This window comes from Caretta caretta, chromosome 2 (assembly GCF_965140235.1).
Source record: "Caretta caretta isolate rCarCar2 chromosome 2, rCarCar1.hap1, whole genome shotgun sequence".
Lineage (NCBI taxonomy): Eukaryota > Metazoa > Chordata > Testudines > Cheloniidae > Caretta > Caretta caretta.
Genome location: NC_134207.1, coordinates 160,319,988 through 160,337,589, shown reverse-complemented (window position 1 = coordinate 160,337,589; position 17,602 = coordinate 160,319,988). Strand labels below are relative to the sequence as shown.

The 17,602-nt window shown below is 38.2% G+C and overlaps 1 protein-coding gene across 7 annotated transcripts in view; it reads right to left on the bottom strand.

Annotated features, from left to right (window-relative positions):
- Positions 1-17,602, bottom strand: part of PTPN3 (protein tyrosine phosphatase non-receptor type 3) — a 268,650-nt gene that overhangs the window by 111,901 nt on the left and 139,147 nt on the right. For 6 of the 7 annotated variants that reach the window (XM_048839333.2, XM_048839334.2, XM_075125560.1 and 3 more), the window contains 3 exons: positions 9,729-9,901; positions 3,659-3,793; positions 2,439-2,615 (listed from right to left, as the gene is read on the bottom strand). In XM_048839333.2, coding sequence (XP_048695290.1) covers positions 2,439-2,615; positions 3,659-3,793; positions 9,729-9,901 — 485 coding nt within the window. The remainder of the gene's footprint in view (positions 1-2,438; positions 2,616-3,658; positions 3,794-9,728; positions 9,902-17,602) is intronic. The other variant, XM_075125561.1, reaches the window with a different exon arrangement.

Here is a 17,602-nt window from a genome sequence, read left to right as displayed (position 1 = left end):
GGTTACTATACTATCTACCTCAAATGTTAATAGATGGGGAAAAAAATCCATGACCATTCATTTCACAAACGCTATCAGCCAATCTGATAAAAGATATTTGTTCTATGTGCCAATAGCTCATTGTTTTCACTCCTATTACACATAGCTGTTCATAGCTACGAATCTGCACTCTCAGTTGGGCTTCATGGGACCATAGTTTAAATACATCTGTAAGACAACCAGGAAATGCCTGAGATGTGTATAAATGTACACACATCTGATTTTGTGAACTAATGGTGATGTTCTTACCCTGCATGTTTAACACAATCAAAACAAAATTGCTAGGATACAACCTCCATTTTTGTGTTCTGGTCCATTAATCAGCAAAAGTCATATTTAAAAAAAAAAAGTGGTATTCTCAGTGAAATTTGGAACTCTGTTCTTAGTGTGTGAGAGATACCACAAAAATAAGTTGTTCTCATAGCATTTTCCAAGACAACCAGCCAGTACAAAAGAAAGCAAACAGGAAGGGAAGAGATAATACTGGAGCGGTGAGAAAGCATAACAAGTTAGTGTATCTTTACTTGAAGATATGCAATTAATATTAGCGGCATGACAACACCTGCATATTCATATAAAAACAAAAATCAAGACACTAGATATATTGCTCAGGTTAAAATCATGATCTCATATGAAGATTTCCTGAATTACTAAATGTTCCCAGAAATTCTTTTTAAAAGAACTTAGATCTGGAAGACTGCTGAAAGGGCATAATTTGTCTGTCACTTCTTTTTACACTTTTACTGTGGGAGGACAAGGCTTCCTATTTATGATTATTTACACAAAAAAGTGACATTACATATTTTTATGTACTATGATGGTTATTGCATGCACAGCTAACATTTAACTTAATTTGCTGGTATTCAGTCCCACTTTTGTGAGTGAGGTTGGCAAGCAGGCAGTGTTCTCAGTCAAATGTCATGCACTCTATGCAAGTAATATTAAATTTTGTGGTTTTTCCTATGTTACAGGTAACCATTTTTGTGACCTTACGATAAAAATTCTGTCATCTTCAAAATGGAGACAGTGTACTTAAATCCCTGGGTTTACAACTAGAACTGCATGATTTCGTTGACTTAAAGTAAATCTATATATGATAATTACGATACGTGGTTTGAACACCTTGCATTAACACTGTTTCTCAAAGTGTAGGGTGAAGACCCAACATGGCTCAAAAGATGTATAAAATTAAGATGTGTAGGCCTTTACTATCATATTGCCAAGTTATGAGGGAGAATATTGGTGTCATTTTCCTGAATGGGGCTCAGCTTTGAAAACTGTGGGAAACAGGGCACTAAGAACAGCAAAAGCACTGCATGTCCACTTTGGTTCGAGTATAAATTTTATCTGTGAACCTGTAGGGACCGGAGCATGGGCAGTAAAACCTAATAGTTAGAGTCAGGGGCAAGAACCAGAGTCAAGAGTCAAGCCAAGAGCCAGAGCCAGTACCAGAGGCCAAGCCAGGGGTTGAATCTGGAGTCAGCATCAGACTACAGTGTAGAAGCAGGGATCGCGGGTGAGGAAGGAAAGCAAGTAGCAGGAACAGACGGGGTCTGGGATTTAGGAGGGCAGGAACAGAAAGGCAGGGCTCAGGAATCAGACAAATTAGGTAGGATCCACAGCAGCACCCAGTCAGAGTTTCATTTAATTACTCAGACAACTTCCTGTGCCTCTTCCTGGTTTAAGTACTGTGTCACAGGCAATGGGTGGGACTGGACATCTCCTCCAATCAGAAGCTTTGTGGGTAGGCCCTCTGTGAGCTAGAGCTTCACTAGCCCCCTTCTCTTCTGGTTCAGGTGAGTTGCTGGGTGGTGGCCACAGGCTCAGCAGTGCCTGGGAAATCCGGGGGCCCGGGTTTGAGGTCCACAATCACTCACAGAACCTGACAAGGGTTAGGTTCAAACTTTGCTGGCAAAGAAATTTTTGCTCTGTGTTTTAAAATTGAGAATATACTGCATTTAAAATTGGACGCCTCAATGCTCCAAGTGACATGGCGCATATGATCAGGAGTAATCCATCTCACCGGAAGCCATCTTCCTTAGCACCACAGAGAAAGAAACTGTATTTTATTTATTGCATTCTCTGACCAAGATGGAAGTTAAAAAATGTATTTTTCTAGATCTTTTCTCTGGCCAGTGCCTAATGCAGGCAACGGCTGTTAAGTTTATTATCTTCTCCAATTCTCCAAGTTACTGAGAACATTTTCATTTAGCTATATTTTGAAATACCTGTTGCTTTGTATATGAAGTATTATGGTGTCCCCATTTTTTGCATAATCTTTAATTCTGAGAGACTTAAATATAGAATTAGTTTAATTCAGTGTAATATTATTCCTCTACAAAAGATGATGTAAGAGCTGAAGTCAAAACAATTAACTTGCTGTTTTCAGAGATCCTTACCTCCTCCGTGGACTGCGGTTCTGGGAGAACTCTGAATCACTGTCCTTTGATGTTGGAGAACCCTTATATGTGTAAAAAACATCCTCTGTTTCTGTAATATACGCAATCTCATTTGTAAGGTTGTCTACAGATGAGTGTCGTGGTTTACGAATCTCATGACGTAGTCTAGGACTCCTCCTTACAGGAAACACATGAACACAAGTTGGTTGAGACAGAACCCTTTGTAAAGCTCTTTCAAAAGTAACTAATTCCATTCTATTGCAATACGTGCCCTGAGACCTAAATTACAGGACACAGTAATATTTTACTTCAGTGACAGAAAAATTGGTTGAAATGACACAAGCATAGGGCTGGAAGGGATGTTGAGATGTCATTAAATCTAGCACCCTGTGCTGAGACAGGACAAAGTAAAGCTGGACCATCCGTGACACGTGTTTGTCTAATCTGTTCTTCAGAACCTCCAATAATGGGGATTCTACAACCTCCCCTGGAAGCCTATTCCAGTGCTTAACTATCCTTATGCTTAGAAAGTTTTTCATAATATCTAACCTAAATCTCTCTTGCTGCAGATTAAGCCCACTGCTACTACTACTACCTTCACAGGACATGGAGAACAATTGATTATCCTTTTTATAAACAGCCCATGACATATTTGAAGACTTATGTCTCCCTTTCAGTCTTCTTTTCTGAAAGCCAAACATGCCCAGTTTTTCAGCCTTTCCTCAGACATAAGGTTTTGTAAAACTTTTTAAATTTTTGCTGCTCTCCTCTCGATGCTCTTAATTTGTCCATATCTTTCCTAAAGTGTAGCACCCAGAATTAGACACAGTACTCCATCTGAGACCTCACCAGTACAGAACAGAACAGGATGATTACCTCCTGTATTTTACATACAATACTGCTGTTAATACACTGCAGAATGATATTAATGATCATTAAATATTTCTGAAAATCTTGTGACCATACAATGTACAAAGTGCAGCAAATAAACTGAAACCTGTAATACAAATGTGCTTTGACAAAGAAATGAACTGATTGACTTTTCCCTGAAATATGATATAACGATCAACTTCTTTGGTAGACTACTTCTTTTAAAATAACCTAGACTTTTAAAAACATATATAAAGACTATATTAAATTATATACTGTCCTGTTTTGTAAATGTACAACAAAATTGAGCAATTTGCCTTTATTTTTTGTAAGGTTGAAACTTTGTTTACCAAGTAGGGGTAACAGGAGGAGACCGAGAAGGCAGGCTTTTGGTCTCTAGATGTTCAACAGATAAAGATCTCCTCATAGTTGGGTTCCATACCATCCCACCTATGACTTTTCTGCAGTAGTGGCTGTTTACAGACCTGAAAGGAAATAACAATACCCTTTAAATAACTGTTTTATATAGAATATTAAAATCAGTTACATTTATGCAAATGTATTTCATGAGTACCAATTAAGCCTTTTGTAGTTTCAACAATTGAAAGGAAATGCTTTAAAACTCCCAACAGAAGAAAAACAATCATTTTCATTTCAGCAAGGTATCCTTGGTTCCTTAATTCATATCCAAATTGTTTTCTTTTTTATTACATTAGATTGATAGAAATTTCTTTCTTCCTTTGTTTTGCAAATCTGAATTCCAATCTAGTTAACAGATGTAATTATTGATAAATAATTTTAATGCCGTAATTATTTTATTAAAGCTAATAATGTGATGATTTCATCGTTGCCTAAATTCTCTCAAAAACTTTAGATTTTTTCTTCATTTAGGATCTGGTTCTGCAGCACTTATTTACATGTAATTCTCATTTAAGTGATTGGAAGCTGTATATATAAAAACTGATAGAATAGGGCAATGCGTATGTATATAATTAAGAGCCTCATTCTTAAATATGTTTGTTCAAATGTTATTCTATGGAACTTATACACACCAATTAGTGTAATTATTAGAAGGAGTAAGTTTTCATATGCTTATTAAAGCAATATTGGCACAATCAGCTTTAACACCCAATAATTTGAAGAAAAAAAGTGAGCATTATGGTGAATTATAGGACAGTCTTGTTTATGTGCTTTTTTATTTAATGTTATGTTAGCTAATGGTTAGCCACACATCTAATTTTTTATTTTTATCCTAGTTCCAGAAACAAGCACCATGCTCCACTGAAGTTGCTTATTAAGTCAACAGCCGCAAGCAGAGAGAGTAGCAGGAGACAGGTTGCTAATTTTTTTTAATTTCTTTGGTAACAACTGCTAAGATGATCGGCATTTAAGAGTGAGTCATGGAGAAAGTCCTACACTTCACATGAAAACTGTAGGTGGAGTGGAGGAGGTAAGTGATGTGAGGTCTGAGATCTGGAACCATGCCAAAAATAAGTAGCGCTCAAATGAAGGAGCAGAAAATGTAAGGTCCATTTTCTCATAAATGGTCATAGCAGATACATGTTATATGATTAGAAAGCACGGATTCCCAGCATTCCAACAACACATAGGATGGATTCATAGACTTTGTGATTTATGAGCTCTTCTACCTTAAAACTGTAACTGGTCAGCAGTTGTCCAGATCACAGTAGATCTAAATTCCTGCAGTAAGATCTTTAGATTTCTGCAATACATTTCCCGAACTCTATACATTATTTAGGTGTTTTCCTTCATTTTTATTTTCTGTTTTACCATTTCTTTCCCGTAAAATTCAGGAGGTCATATTGCAAAAAAATGTCTTTTTATTTTTCCTCTTTTGGGGACAATTTGTGATACGTAACAAAAAGACAGAGGGAAATAATTTTAAGTATGGAAGCAGCTCTCTTTTCCTGCTGTGATAGTTTATATCAGCTGAGACTCCACCCTCTGCTCTGTGCTGGACAGAACTTGCATGGCATGGATTAAGATTCGTAGCTTTGCAAAGCTACGAAGCCTGGAGCACACAATACTTATTTATGTATGCAGTGGATTGTTGGATATAAACAATTCTCCCTCATTCTAATAAAACAATTATGTTTAGTTTTCCATGATTTTTGTTCTCCAGGACACATGGTAGTTAAATACTTTAAGTTGGTCTATTGGGTGTTTTTAGTTCTGATCAAAGGATTTCTCATCTTTGGTTTTAAACTTTATGTCAAAGTTGACCTGAATGGAAGTGGAACTGAATGTATCCCATTCTCATATTCATAGATTCCAAGGCCAGAAGGGACCACTGTGATCATCTCACCTGACCTCCTATATAACACTGGCCATAGAACTTCCCTAAAATAATTCCTAGAGCAGATCTTTTAGAAAAACATCTAGTCTGGATCTCAAAAAAGATCTCAATCTAGTTAAGATATTCCATCATCCTGTTTGATTTGAAGACCTGCATGAAAATGGAGGAATGGGGGATATTGAGGGTGTGTGTTTGGAGTATTTTTGTTTTAGAACCATGCTCATTTGCTAGGATGGGGCTAATCTCCTTTAGAACCCATGGCTATTATCCATTTTTAAAAGTTTGTGTGCTCACCTTGTTACTGAAACTGAAGCCATGTGTACTGTAATTGTTCTGGCTCAAATCCCAGAATGATAAGAGTTCCTGTAGCTAGTCTACTATCTTAGACAAAGGCCATGTGATTGGCAACAGTTCATTCTTTGGGCAAAAAACAACAAATCTAACTTTAACTGAAATAAGTTCATTTAATAAAGTCCTTTAAAGCTGACAAAATAATAATTACTTAGCCAGATAGCAGAAATCTCTAGTTTTTTTTCATATTCAATGTATTGATGGAAATCAAGGAGTGTTTACTCTTGAAAAGGAGAAGGCAGCCTTCTTAAAATATATAGTAAGGCTTTTAATGAGTGTGCTTTGTTGAAGTATAGAACCCATCACGTCAAGACCACACAAGACTGCCAACAGCGTCCGGGAGAAGTGGAAAATATTTTAAATTTACACACGCAGTGTCAGGAAAAAGATGGAGAGAGGGCTCACTTTGTCAAAATCCTCCAACTTCTAAGAAAGACTCCTCAAACTTCCCAAGGAAGAGTGTTTGGTACAGTATCTAATAGGGCTGTCAAACTATTAAAAAAATTAATCATGATTAATCGCATTGTTAAACAATAATAGAATACCATTTATTTAAATATTTTTGATGTCTTCTACATTTTCAAATATATTGATTTCAATTACAACACAGAATACGAAGTGTACAGTGCTCACTTTATATTTATTTTTGATTATAAGTATTTGTGTTGTAAAAACAAAAAAAATAGTATTTTTCAATTCAGAGAATCATAGAAGATTAGGGTTGGGAAGAGACCTCAGGAGGTCATCGAGTCCAACCCCCTGCTCAAAGCAGGACCAACCCCAACTAAATCATCCCAGCCAGGGCTTTGTCAAGCCGGACTTAAAAACCTCTAAGGATGGAGATTCCGTAACCCATTCCAGTGCTTCACCACCCTCCAATACCAGCTACAAAAGTACCATGCCAACACATGTTCTCACTTTCAGGTGACATTGTAAACAAGAAGTGGGCAGCATTATCTTGTGGAAATGTAATCAGACTTAGTTGTCTGAGTGACTGGCTGCACAAGAAGTAGGACTGATTGGACTTGTAGGCTCTAAAGTTTTATATGGTTTTGTTTTGAGTGCAGTTAATGTAAAAAAAATCTACATTTGTAAGTTGCACTTTCACGATAAAGAGATTGCATTATGGTACTTGTATGAGGTGAACTGAAAAATACTACTTCTTTTGTTTATCATTTTTACAGTGCAAATATTTGTAATAAAAATAATATAAAGTGAGCACTGTACAATTTGTATTCTGTGTTGTAATTTAAATATATTTAAAAATGTAGAAAAACATTCAAAATAGTGAATACATTTCAATTTGTATTCTGTTTAACAGTGATTAAAACTGCGATTAATCCCAATTAATTTTTAATCACGATTAATTTTTCTAATCGCACGAGTTAACTGTGATGAATCGACACCACAAGTATCTAATAACTGACAAACAGCTCAGATTTAAAACACTTTATAACAAATGCTAAGAAAATGTTTTCTAGATTTTCAATTTTTTCTCCTAAATTGACTTTGATCATGAGTTCTCCAAAAGAAACTAAAGATTCTCTGAGTACCCTCAATCCTTGGATTTTCCTCTAAGTTTACTTGCCTTTACACCTCTGTAGCAATTGCAGCAGAAGATGGGTATATCAATTAAAAAAAATATAGGTCTTTTACCCTAAAATAAAAATTTCTTAAGAAAACATTTTTGCAATTAGATGCAATATGTACAGAAACTAGATCATATGGTTCTTTTCTCAGAGCAGGTATAACTGTGCAAACTAGGAAGATTTGAAAGATTTGGTTTTATTTTTTATACTTTTGTTTTAAACGGTTTTTTAAACTGTCTACAAAAATCCCTCCTTAAGCTACATAAGCTTAAAATGTGCAATAGCAGTTACTTTCAAATACATTTATATATTTGTTTGAGTATCTTCTATGAATACAATCCCAGACAGCCTAATTTATGATGTTTTTATTCTACTGGCTATCAAATTACATAGTTTTCCACTGGGTGAGAGATTGGAGAGCTGCCCTCCCTGTAAGTACTAAATAAACTGTACATGATATAACTATCAGTATTTAGAGTAGCAATTTAGAAAAGGTATAGATTTTATATATATAGTGCTTCTGATGTCCATGGTGAATGAAAGGCAACCATTTGTACTATGCTGTGCTGTCCTTTATGGTTTTAACAGTGACGTAAGAAGTTTCACTCCAGGCCAGTGAACGTGGAAGTCAAATTCCTCTGGAAAGGTCAACAGGAGAGTGACATTTTCTTGCTGTTTAATGAAGATTTCTGTAAACTGCCTTGCCAGATCATCAACCTGTTTTTGTGAATTTTCTTCTTGTTATACACACACAAAATCTTATATATATAAGTATCTCTACAGTGCATCATCCTGTTATGCTTTTCATTACAAGACTCCTCACGAGTAAGGAAGAAGGATTTGTCTCTTCATCAAATAAATTCTCGAGAAGCTCAATCTGTAGCCTTAATACTTATGTTCTAGAAGTACCATGGAGACATTATTAATCCCCTTAGAAAGACAGACGAACAGTACATTTTCAGATACTGATGCTTAAACTGTACCTGCAAATTAGAACCACGGAGCACAACTCTTTCATATGGTATGATTTACATGCTAATGTCTGAAAAAATTGCCCCAAATCAGGAAAGGTGGAAAAAAAAAAACCTATAAAACTAGACTCTTTCATTTCTTCAAAAAATTAGCAGCCAGCAGGTCCTGCTGCTCGCTCACTACAGAGAGTTGAAACTTCCCATCTTTACATAGTTATACAGAATTTAGAAGAGCTTGTGTTGCAGCAGCTCCTGACCCACCAATGTTCCAAATGCTTAAATATGTTTTGCATTGCATCGCTTTTTGTTCAAAAAAATCTCTTCCAGCTATACTTATTTCCTAATTATTTGAAAACACTAATTCCTTTGGTAATAGAATCCAAAGTATTAGAGTAAATCCTAATGTATTATAAAAGATTAATTGAAAACAGATTCTTGAACATTTAATGTAGTCATATTTATTGTAGAGCATGATACAGATTTGAGTTTAAAACTCAAACCAATTTTGAATTATGCAGGCTTCGTTATTGTATTTTTCTGTCTACTCTTTTTTTTATGAATGTTAAAAATAACAGTATTGTAAAAAAGCTTTCTTACCTCTGCTATTAACATAACTGGAGATTATTAAAAGTAAATGTAAATTTTTCATCTTTAAAACTGCTTATTTCTGTCAACTTAGAAAGGGAAAACAGACAAGTCCGTTTCGCAAAAATATTTTGTCATTAGTTTCATGTCACTTTACTTTCTGGTTCTCTTATACCTTTGTACACAGCTGAACTATGCGGATTTTAAACCACCCTAGTGGACCAGGTTTAAATCCAAATAAAGAACTTTTTTTTTGTTTTATTTTTAATTTAATGGCATGAAATATTTCTATAAAATGAGGTTCCATAATAAGGATACCATGCTACAATTCTATGCCTGTTTCTGCCTGAAGATCTCAAAATGCTCTGCAAACAACAAAACTTCAAGAACTATCCTGTGAGGAATTAAGTTTCTCTTTATTTTACAGTTGGGAAAACACACACAGTGCGGTTCAGTGATTTACTCAAAATTACCTACCAAGTCTCTGATAGTACTGGAAACAGGATTCAACTAACCAACTACAGTCCTGAACTTTCAACTTTGTACAAGACTTGAAAATGAATTTTCAAATTAATTAGAAAGTCACATCTTTAGGCACTGTACTCACTTTGTTGGGTTTCTAGAACCAAAGGTCCAATAATGGGACAATATCTTTCTTTCATGAGGTAGTGATGACTTTGTCTGAAAAAACGTGTGATGCTCTACACAAGATTTCCATAGATTTTTGCATGCTCTGTAATTTAGCATGTTGAAGGCAACTATATGTTCTCTGGATTCATTCTAGAATAACAAACACATTGTGTATCAGTACAGAATATGCAGATTGGACATATTAAGAAAAAGATTTAAAAATCAAGTAAAGCTAACAGGCAATTTACAACTAAAAGTAATTTTAAACTGATAAGTCATCAGTAAGTGCAAAGAATCAACAGAATAAAATAAAATTGATGTCTCCGTAGACTATTTTCAAGTGGTAAAACACTCATTGATGGAGAACCAATCTGAAATGTCAAAGAAGTGTTATAATCACTTTTCTGATCACACTTTACGAAGTTAAATATCATTGACAAAACTGTGGAGTCTGCTTAAGTTATCAGACTGCTCAGATGTCAGTTAAAATATCAGATCTTCAAACAATGATCTTTCCAAAACTAAAGACAAAAATCTTTCACTTGAGTTTTATATGCCTACATTGTTTAGGGAAAAACAAAAATTCAATGGGGAGTACATTCTAACAGACGATTTGTTGAGAACTAACCCAAATCAAACTCAAAACAGTTCTTAAGTTACTTGGGATAGCATCTACTTAAGATATAGAGACTTCCCAAAAAGCATATTACAGAAGCTGACAGCACTGACCATGGTACTGACCACTGTAAACAAGGCTATCACCACCATATCACTGTTGTGTTAATTTCAATGAAATAAATAGGTCCAGAGAGTCAGAGGTGCTAACATAACCCTGTCATTCCACAAAACTAAACAGTTAAACAAGGCTCAGGGTTTTGTGTAGACACACCTTGGTTTGCTTAGTTCCATGGCAACAATCCACCACTAAAAATCTTTTACATTTTTTTATTAAAGATACAGAAAAAGGGGGGGAGGGAACAATTAAAGCCCTTAAAATATAAAGTATTAAATAATGTTTTCATTTTTACAATATTTCTTGTCCCCTTTCCCTTTAGCTGTAGAAAGATTTTATAAGGAAACATTTCCCCTCCCCCACTCCATTTAATAGCCTTTTAGGCTAGATGATATTAAAGATGACAATAACTGTCCTTTTTGGGGAAAAGAGAAATAATTGAGATGGGCTGGAGATGCTGTTGTTGTTTAAGCTTGATGTTGCTTTTCCGAAGGCAGAATAAGACCAACAGAGAGAGAGAGAGAGAAAAAAGAACAGCAAAGACAGAAAATGCAGTTTTCTTTGGTGCTGCCTCTTACTTGCAACCTTGCTTCCAGAGAAACACAGGCACAACACACAGTCTTATCAGCCACTTTGAAACCTAGCAAACGTACGCCAGCTTCTGGCTGTTTAACATGTTGCTTTTAGCAGTGTCTCTGATCATAGGTTCTCAGCAGTTCTGCAAAAGATGCAGTCTTGCTGACTAAGCCAGACTCTTACTAAACACAAGGCAAAAAGAGAGAGAGAGAGAAAGAAAAGGAAGGAAAGGAAAAGGACGCACAACAAAGACGGTGACAGCAGGAACTTAAGTCTCACATTCCAGGTGCTGTTAGGACTCAGCCAAGTCTGGTAGAGGTGGTAATGTCTTCAGTTCCCTCTCTTTGATTCAGTCTGGTCACAATGCCTTTCACAATCAGGACAATAAAGAACCAACAGTTTCTTAGTGGATCCCTCAGTCCCAGCAGATGGTCGGGGTGGCAGTCATGATGGTAAAGCTCATTTCTTCCAGTTCACCCATCCCACCTAGTGTCATGATTTCCCCCGAAGTCTCTTTTAAAGACTCCCAAAAGGGGTGATGGCTGGAAAAGCTCACAGCTCCATTATTTTGTGCCCCAATTAGGTCTAATTTCCCACACACCAGTTTTGATCTATTAATTTCCAATTCTATCTTTTGTTTATAGTCATGATCTTTACACAGTCCTTGGGTGGTAACAGTAGAGTTTTGTTTGGACTAATCTAATCTTTTTATTTCCCTTTTGTACCTTCTTCTATCAGCATTTATTGTTATAAATTATTCTGACATTTTATAGGCACCTTTCACCCGCTTTCCAACAATTGAGTTCATAACTGGAGTAGACCCAAATTCTTAAAACATCATCTACCAGCTAAAACACATACAGAGAGCCAACATTTCACAACTACTATTTGTTAAATACCACATACGTTAATCAATCACTTTATTTGTAACAAACCATACTTATGCAACCCTATTAGGACATCTCCTTGAGAAAGGTGAGCAGGATTTGGCACTTTGTTTGTGGATATTTTAAATGGTAATCTGTTTTATAGTTAGTCTAACATGCATCTTTCCTCATATATATTTTAAAACATTTAACATGGATCTGTTTATACAAGAAAAGAATAATGTACTTGTTTTTCAACTTTGGTCATTCATACTGGAACTAAAACGGTATTTGTTGATCATGGATATTTCTATTCGAGTGCTTACACTGAAACAAACAACTTTTAAAATACGTGTTGTGAAGATTTGGAGGGAAATTTTTGCCATGTATAAAAAGTATACAGTATCAAAAGATTTAACAGCAACTGGCATTTCTTAGTATCCTGCTGATTGCTCACTTGCAATACGGGTTAAAAATGTTTAAACCGACATACTTGTTCAAAACACGACCAATGCAGGGAAAAATTGGAAACAATTCTGTTCAGCTGTAATACTAATTTTTAGCCATAAGAATTTGTTAACTTGAACATTTCAATTTAACTTTATGCTAAAAACGTATGGTTTACAGGCCAGGGATGAAATTTACCTAGTATTTCCTACTTGAATTTTTGCTGGACAAGAGAAAGCGTTTGCAGTCCATCACCGATAACTTTGAAAAGCTCCCTTTGTGTGCTGCAAATTCACATGCTTGCTCTTGTCTCATTTTGGAAGGCTTGAGGATGATCCAGTCAACTTTTTAAAAATTATCAATGAAAAAAATGTTTAATGGAGAAAAAGACTTTTTGCTCACCAAGAGCACTATCCTCCGAAGGGATCTACAGTCACTGACCATTAAACCCATGCAGAATCCTACTAAGTCAAAGGAACTACAAGTGGATGTAGGGGCCTATGTTTATGATCCCTTTACAAGATCAGACTCTAGCACCCTTGGATTTCAATAGTTCACAATTTGTGAGGCCTGTAGTGTCAATTAGAGAGGTTTGTGGACTGAATGCTGGGGTAATGAAAGTAACGGCGGGCTCCCAGGAGTTAATTGGGAGTACCCTGTAATTCCAAAACCTACACAGACCCAGCAGTCAGTAATGTGATTAATCAAGTGATGCCTCTAACAATTAGAGAAGATTTGCAGATGTGTTGTTTACAGAATAGCAAATTAGTGAAATTTTAATATATGTAAAAATAGAGCTACATTGGCTAGTGTTCAGTAAGCAACAAACAAGTTGGATAAAACTTTTCACTTTTTTGAAGCATTTAAAATTTTTGCAGGTAAACAAGCATGGCTTCTACTCCCAGCATTGCATCTTACAGCTTCCACTAAACCCAAATGTCAAAGCTGCGCTTTAGTAGCATCAGTCACTATATGATTAATCAATTCCTTCCCCATCCTCTGATCAGCTCTTCAGTAAAATGAGAAGTGTTAGATATTCCCTGCTGAACAACTGATCAGCAAAAGGAGGAAAGAACTGATGAGTAGCTGTTTCTCCAAAACAGCTGGCATGGGAAAAAACACACAAAGAGTAAGAAGAGAAAAAGTACAGAAAAGGAAAAAGGAGGACGACTCGGGATTAAGATGAGTCATGAATCAACAGGCTTGAAGTGCATAAAATGTGTTAAATGAGCACGTATTCATGGCCTTTGAGCACCTTCTCCAGATTTTCAAGAAATACCATCCATCTAAATATTGCAATGGCAAAGCCTGAGATGTTGTAGCAACATCATGATCCATAAAGAAACCTTACTCATGAAGCCTTAGGTGGTTTTTGGAATCTACTCCTTGCTGTGCTTTCCCCATCCATCTTGGTCTTTCCTTCTCCTCCCAATCTCCTGTTTTTCCTCTCAGTCTTATTTAACCCTTTCCTTCTGAACTCTGAAATGAAGGGCTGATACATCCCAAGACCAAAATATACTCAGCCACCTCCCCTCAAAGCCCACCTGAGCCACCTGTTATTCCAGAGAAGGCCAATGGCAGCCTAATTGTCCCACCTGCATTGGAAAAACAGGGTCTTCCAGGTAAGCATACCCTCTCATTGAGAAACAGAGTAATAGGAGAGCAAGCCATATCAGTGGGCTGCAGAATTGGCTGCTTTATGTCCCCCTTCACTTGTGACCTACATATATATTTGACAACAATGATACATCTGGAGAGGAGACTTAACAGTGCACCTGGTTTGCTTTGTCATATAAACAGAGGAAGACAAAGGTTACACAGCTGGTCCTATTTTCCTTAAGATTTTGTGGATCTTTAAGTGTGATGCCATTTGCATTACTATGATCATTGTGCATTGTTATGAAACACAAGGAAATGATGACTGAAGAGATGTGGATAGTTATAAATCACAGCTTTCAAACTGTCATTTTTCAACAAGATAAACAGCTTCTCAACAGAATGAACTTTGAGAACACTGCCCTTTTCAAAGTTGATGCAGCTCTCTTGAATGTGTAAATTAACTTTTTTGACAGGAGTAAAGAACTCTTTGTGTAGTGAACAAATATGTTTAAAGTGATATCTACTTCTAGAACTGATGAAATACTAAAAAAATGCATTTGTTCAAGTGCCAACTGGTTGCTCAGTTTGACCACATTCATTTCTTTTATTATTCCCTATTTGTAAACATTAACACAAAGGGGATTTTGTTCATGTGACTGTTTTGGGAACTGCTGCTATTCATATATATGCTAGTATTCATCTGCAAACAAGAATATTCATAAGTTAACAGAGAATTCACTGTTCATTATTTGGTATTTCAGTCATCCAATCAGGGAACAGAAACAATACTTTGTGACTTCAGTGACCTATCACTCACCGCAAATTATTCAGAGCGAATAAGTGAACAGTTGGCAACCAACCTTAAGTTGAAATTTATTTACATAAACCATTGATAAATATTTGCAAATAAGATATTAGTAGAAATTGTAGAATTAGTAGAAACTAATTAGTAGAAATAGTTTGCAAACTACTGGACATCCATCTTTGGTAGGCTTTGAGTCTCCCCTCTCCTTCTCCCAAAAATAAAGCAGCTAAATTTGGGAGCCCTGTGCACCCTCTGAAGTGGTGTGCCAACCACACTTATGGGTCCCACTTGGTATGCAGAGGCACAACATATCCTTATTTATTTATTAGAGGCCTTAAGAGCACAGAATGCCTCCCCATAGCCTCTGACACTCTGTGTAAGATCTCTACCACTGTTCAATTTAAAAATAAGGAGAACACTACCTCCCCTGGGCATGAGAAAGTTCCCTTCCTTGTACTACCTGCTGTTCTGCCATTCTGCAGGGACCTACCTGGGGCCACTCAGCCACACACGAACACATTATTCAACCTTATCTTTAAAACAACAACCACCACCCTGCAGTCATCCCCCTTTCTAAACAGCCCAAAGTCAGACAGAATGCTACATCAAATCACCAGTTTTTTTCCCTATTTGTTTCCCCAAAGAGACAGGTGTTTGAGAGCCTCTGAAGACTTTTCACTTAGTAATGAGCCTGAGACAACTTTTCCAGGATAACAACTGTCATTTCTTTTTATATTTGATCAGGATTAGGATTACAGTAATTACAAGAAGATGTCCATATTTGTCTCCTTTAACATTTTGGGTGCAGATGGAAGACACTCCCAAATTTAAATATAACTATGACATGGGAAAATTTACAGCCTTAGTTGTTAAAAAGCTTGTTTATTTTTCACTGAAACAGAATCCACACATGCAAATATCTTCAAAAATATTCAGACTACACATTACTAAGTATGGATGTCTATATTTTATGTTATAGTCCAGGGGTTGGCAACCTTTCAGAAGTGGTGTGCTGAGTCTTCATTTATTCACTTTAATTTAAGGTTTCATGTGCCGGTAATACATTTTAATATTTGTTAGAAGGTCTCTCTCTCTCTATAAAAGTCTCTATATTATATAACTAAACTATTGTTGTACTGTAAAATAAACAAGGTTTTCAAAACGTTTAAGAAGCTTCATTTAAAATTAAATTAAAATGTTGATCTTATGCCACCAGCCCGCTCAGCCTGCTTCTGGTCTGGGGTTCCGCTCACCTAGGCCAGCAGCGGGCTGAGTGGGGCCTGTGGCCGGGGCCCTGGCTGGCAAGGGGCCAGCAGCCAGAAGCCCAGACCAACAGTGGGCTGTGCGGGGCCAGTGGCTGGGACCCCAGACCAGCAGTGAGCTGAGTGGCTCAGCCCGCTGCCACTCAGGAGTTCCATCCGCCGGCTCCTGGACCCGCTCAGCCCACTGCCAGTCTGGGGTTCCTGCCCTGCCCACATACAGTTGGTACCTACCTTCTCCCTGGTTCTGGCCCATTCTCTTCCTCTCTCTCTGCACTGAGCTGAGGGTGGGAGTGCACTGAGCACAGGGCTGGGGGTGAAGGAGCAGGCTGCAGGTTGGGGTGTAGGGTCTGGCCAGGAGCTAGAATGAGGGAGGGGGCTCAGGGTTGGGGCAGGAGGTTTGGGTGTGGAGAGCTTACCTGGGCAGCTCCCATTTGGTGAGGGGGTGCAGGTCGGAATGTGGGGGGGGGTGCAGGAGCCCCCGTTTGGTACTCAGGGTGGGAGTGGGGATGTGTGGGGTGCAAGAGTCAGGATGTGGGGGGTGCATGGTGTGGGGGGTACAAGAGTCAGGGCAGAGGGCTGGGGGCCTGTGAGGGGGGTGCAGGTGTCAGGGCATCAGGTGTGGGGGGCTTGGGTATGTGTGGGGGTGCCAGAGTCAGCGCTTGAGTCGTGGGGGGCGGTGAAGGAGTCAAGCAGAGGGCTGGGTGTGCGTGAGGGGGGTACAGGGCTCAGGGCAGGAGTCTGGGGGGTGTGCGGGGCTGCAGGGCTCAGGGCAGAGGGCTGGGTGTGTGTGTGGGGGGGTTGTGGGGTGCTCACGGCACCCCCACCTTCTCCAAGGCCCTGCCCCTGCTTCTTCTCTGCCTCTGCCGGGAGCAGCGAGCACACTGACCCCGCTCCTCCCTCACCCCCTCACAAGGGCCATCAGCTGATCCGCCGGCAGGGAGGGACGGAGAGGAGGAGGGGCAGGAACCCAGCACACTGCGGGAAGAGGCAGGGGAGCCGGCAGGACCAAGCTTCTGCCCCCTGCCCCTTTCCCCCTACCCCCACAGAAGGGAGCAGGAGGCGGAGAAGAGAGGGCCGGGCAGGATTTTAATGGCATGCTGCTGCTGCCCCGGCAGGCAGCAACGTGCCATTAAAAATGGGCTCGCGTGCCGTCTTTGGCATGCGTGCCATAGGTTGCTGACCCCTGTTATAGTCTAACTAATTAGCTTCCCACCTGACCCCACCCCCAAAAAAAGATTGAATAGCTTCTCCACTGACTTAGAGGAAACAGCTAGATCAAAATATACTAATTAGAATCTATTATCAGCTGCAGTACTGTTTCTTTGCCACTGTGTGAGCTTCAAGAAAAATACCTTATAAAGAAAACTTGTAGTGAGCAATGTATTCTGACTTCAATTATTTTAACTATCTCCATGTATACCATCCAATTTTGCCAATTTAGACACTACTGTATAATTACTGTACTGCGGAAGGCACTCATTATCTGCTTTATCTCCAGATCTTTCAGTTGCCATTTTTTCCCCATAATGCATCCCCTACCACTTTTCAACTTTGAGTCCCATG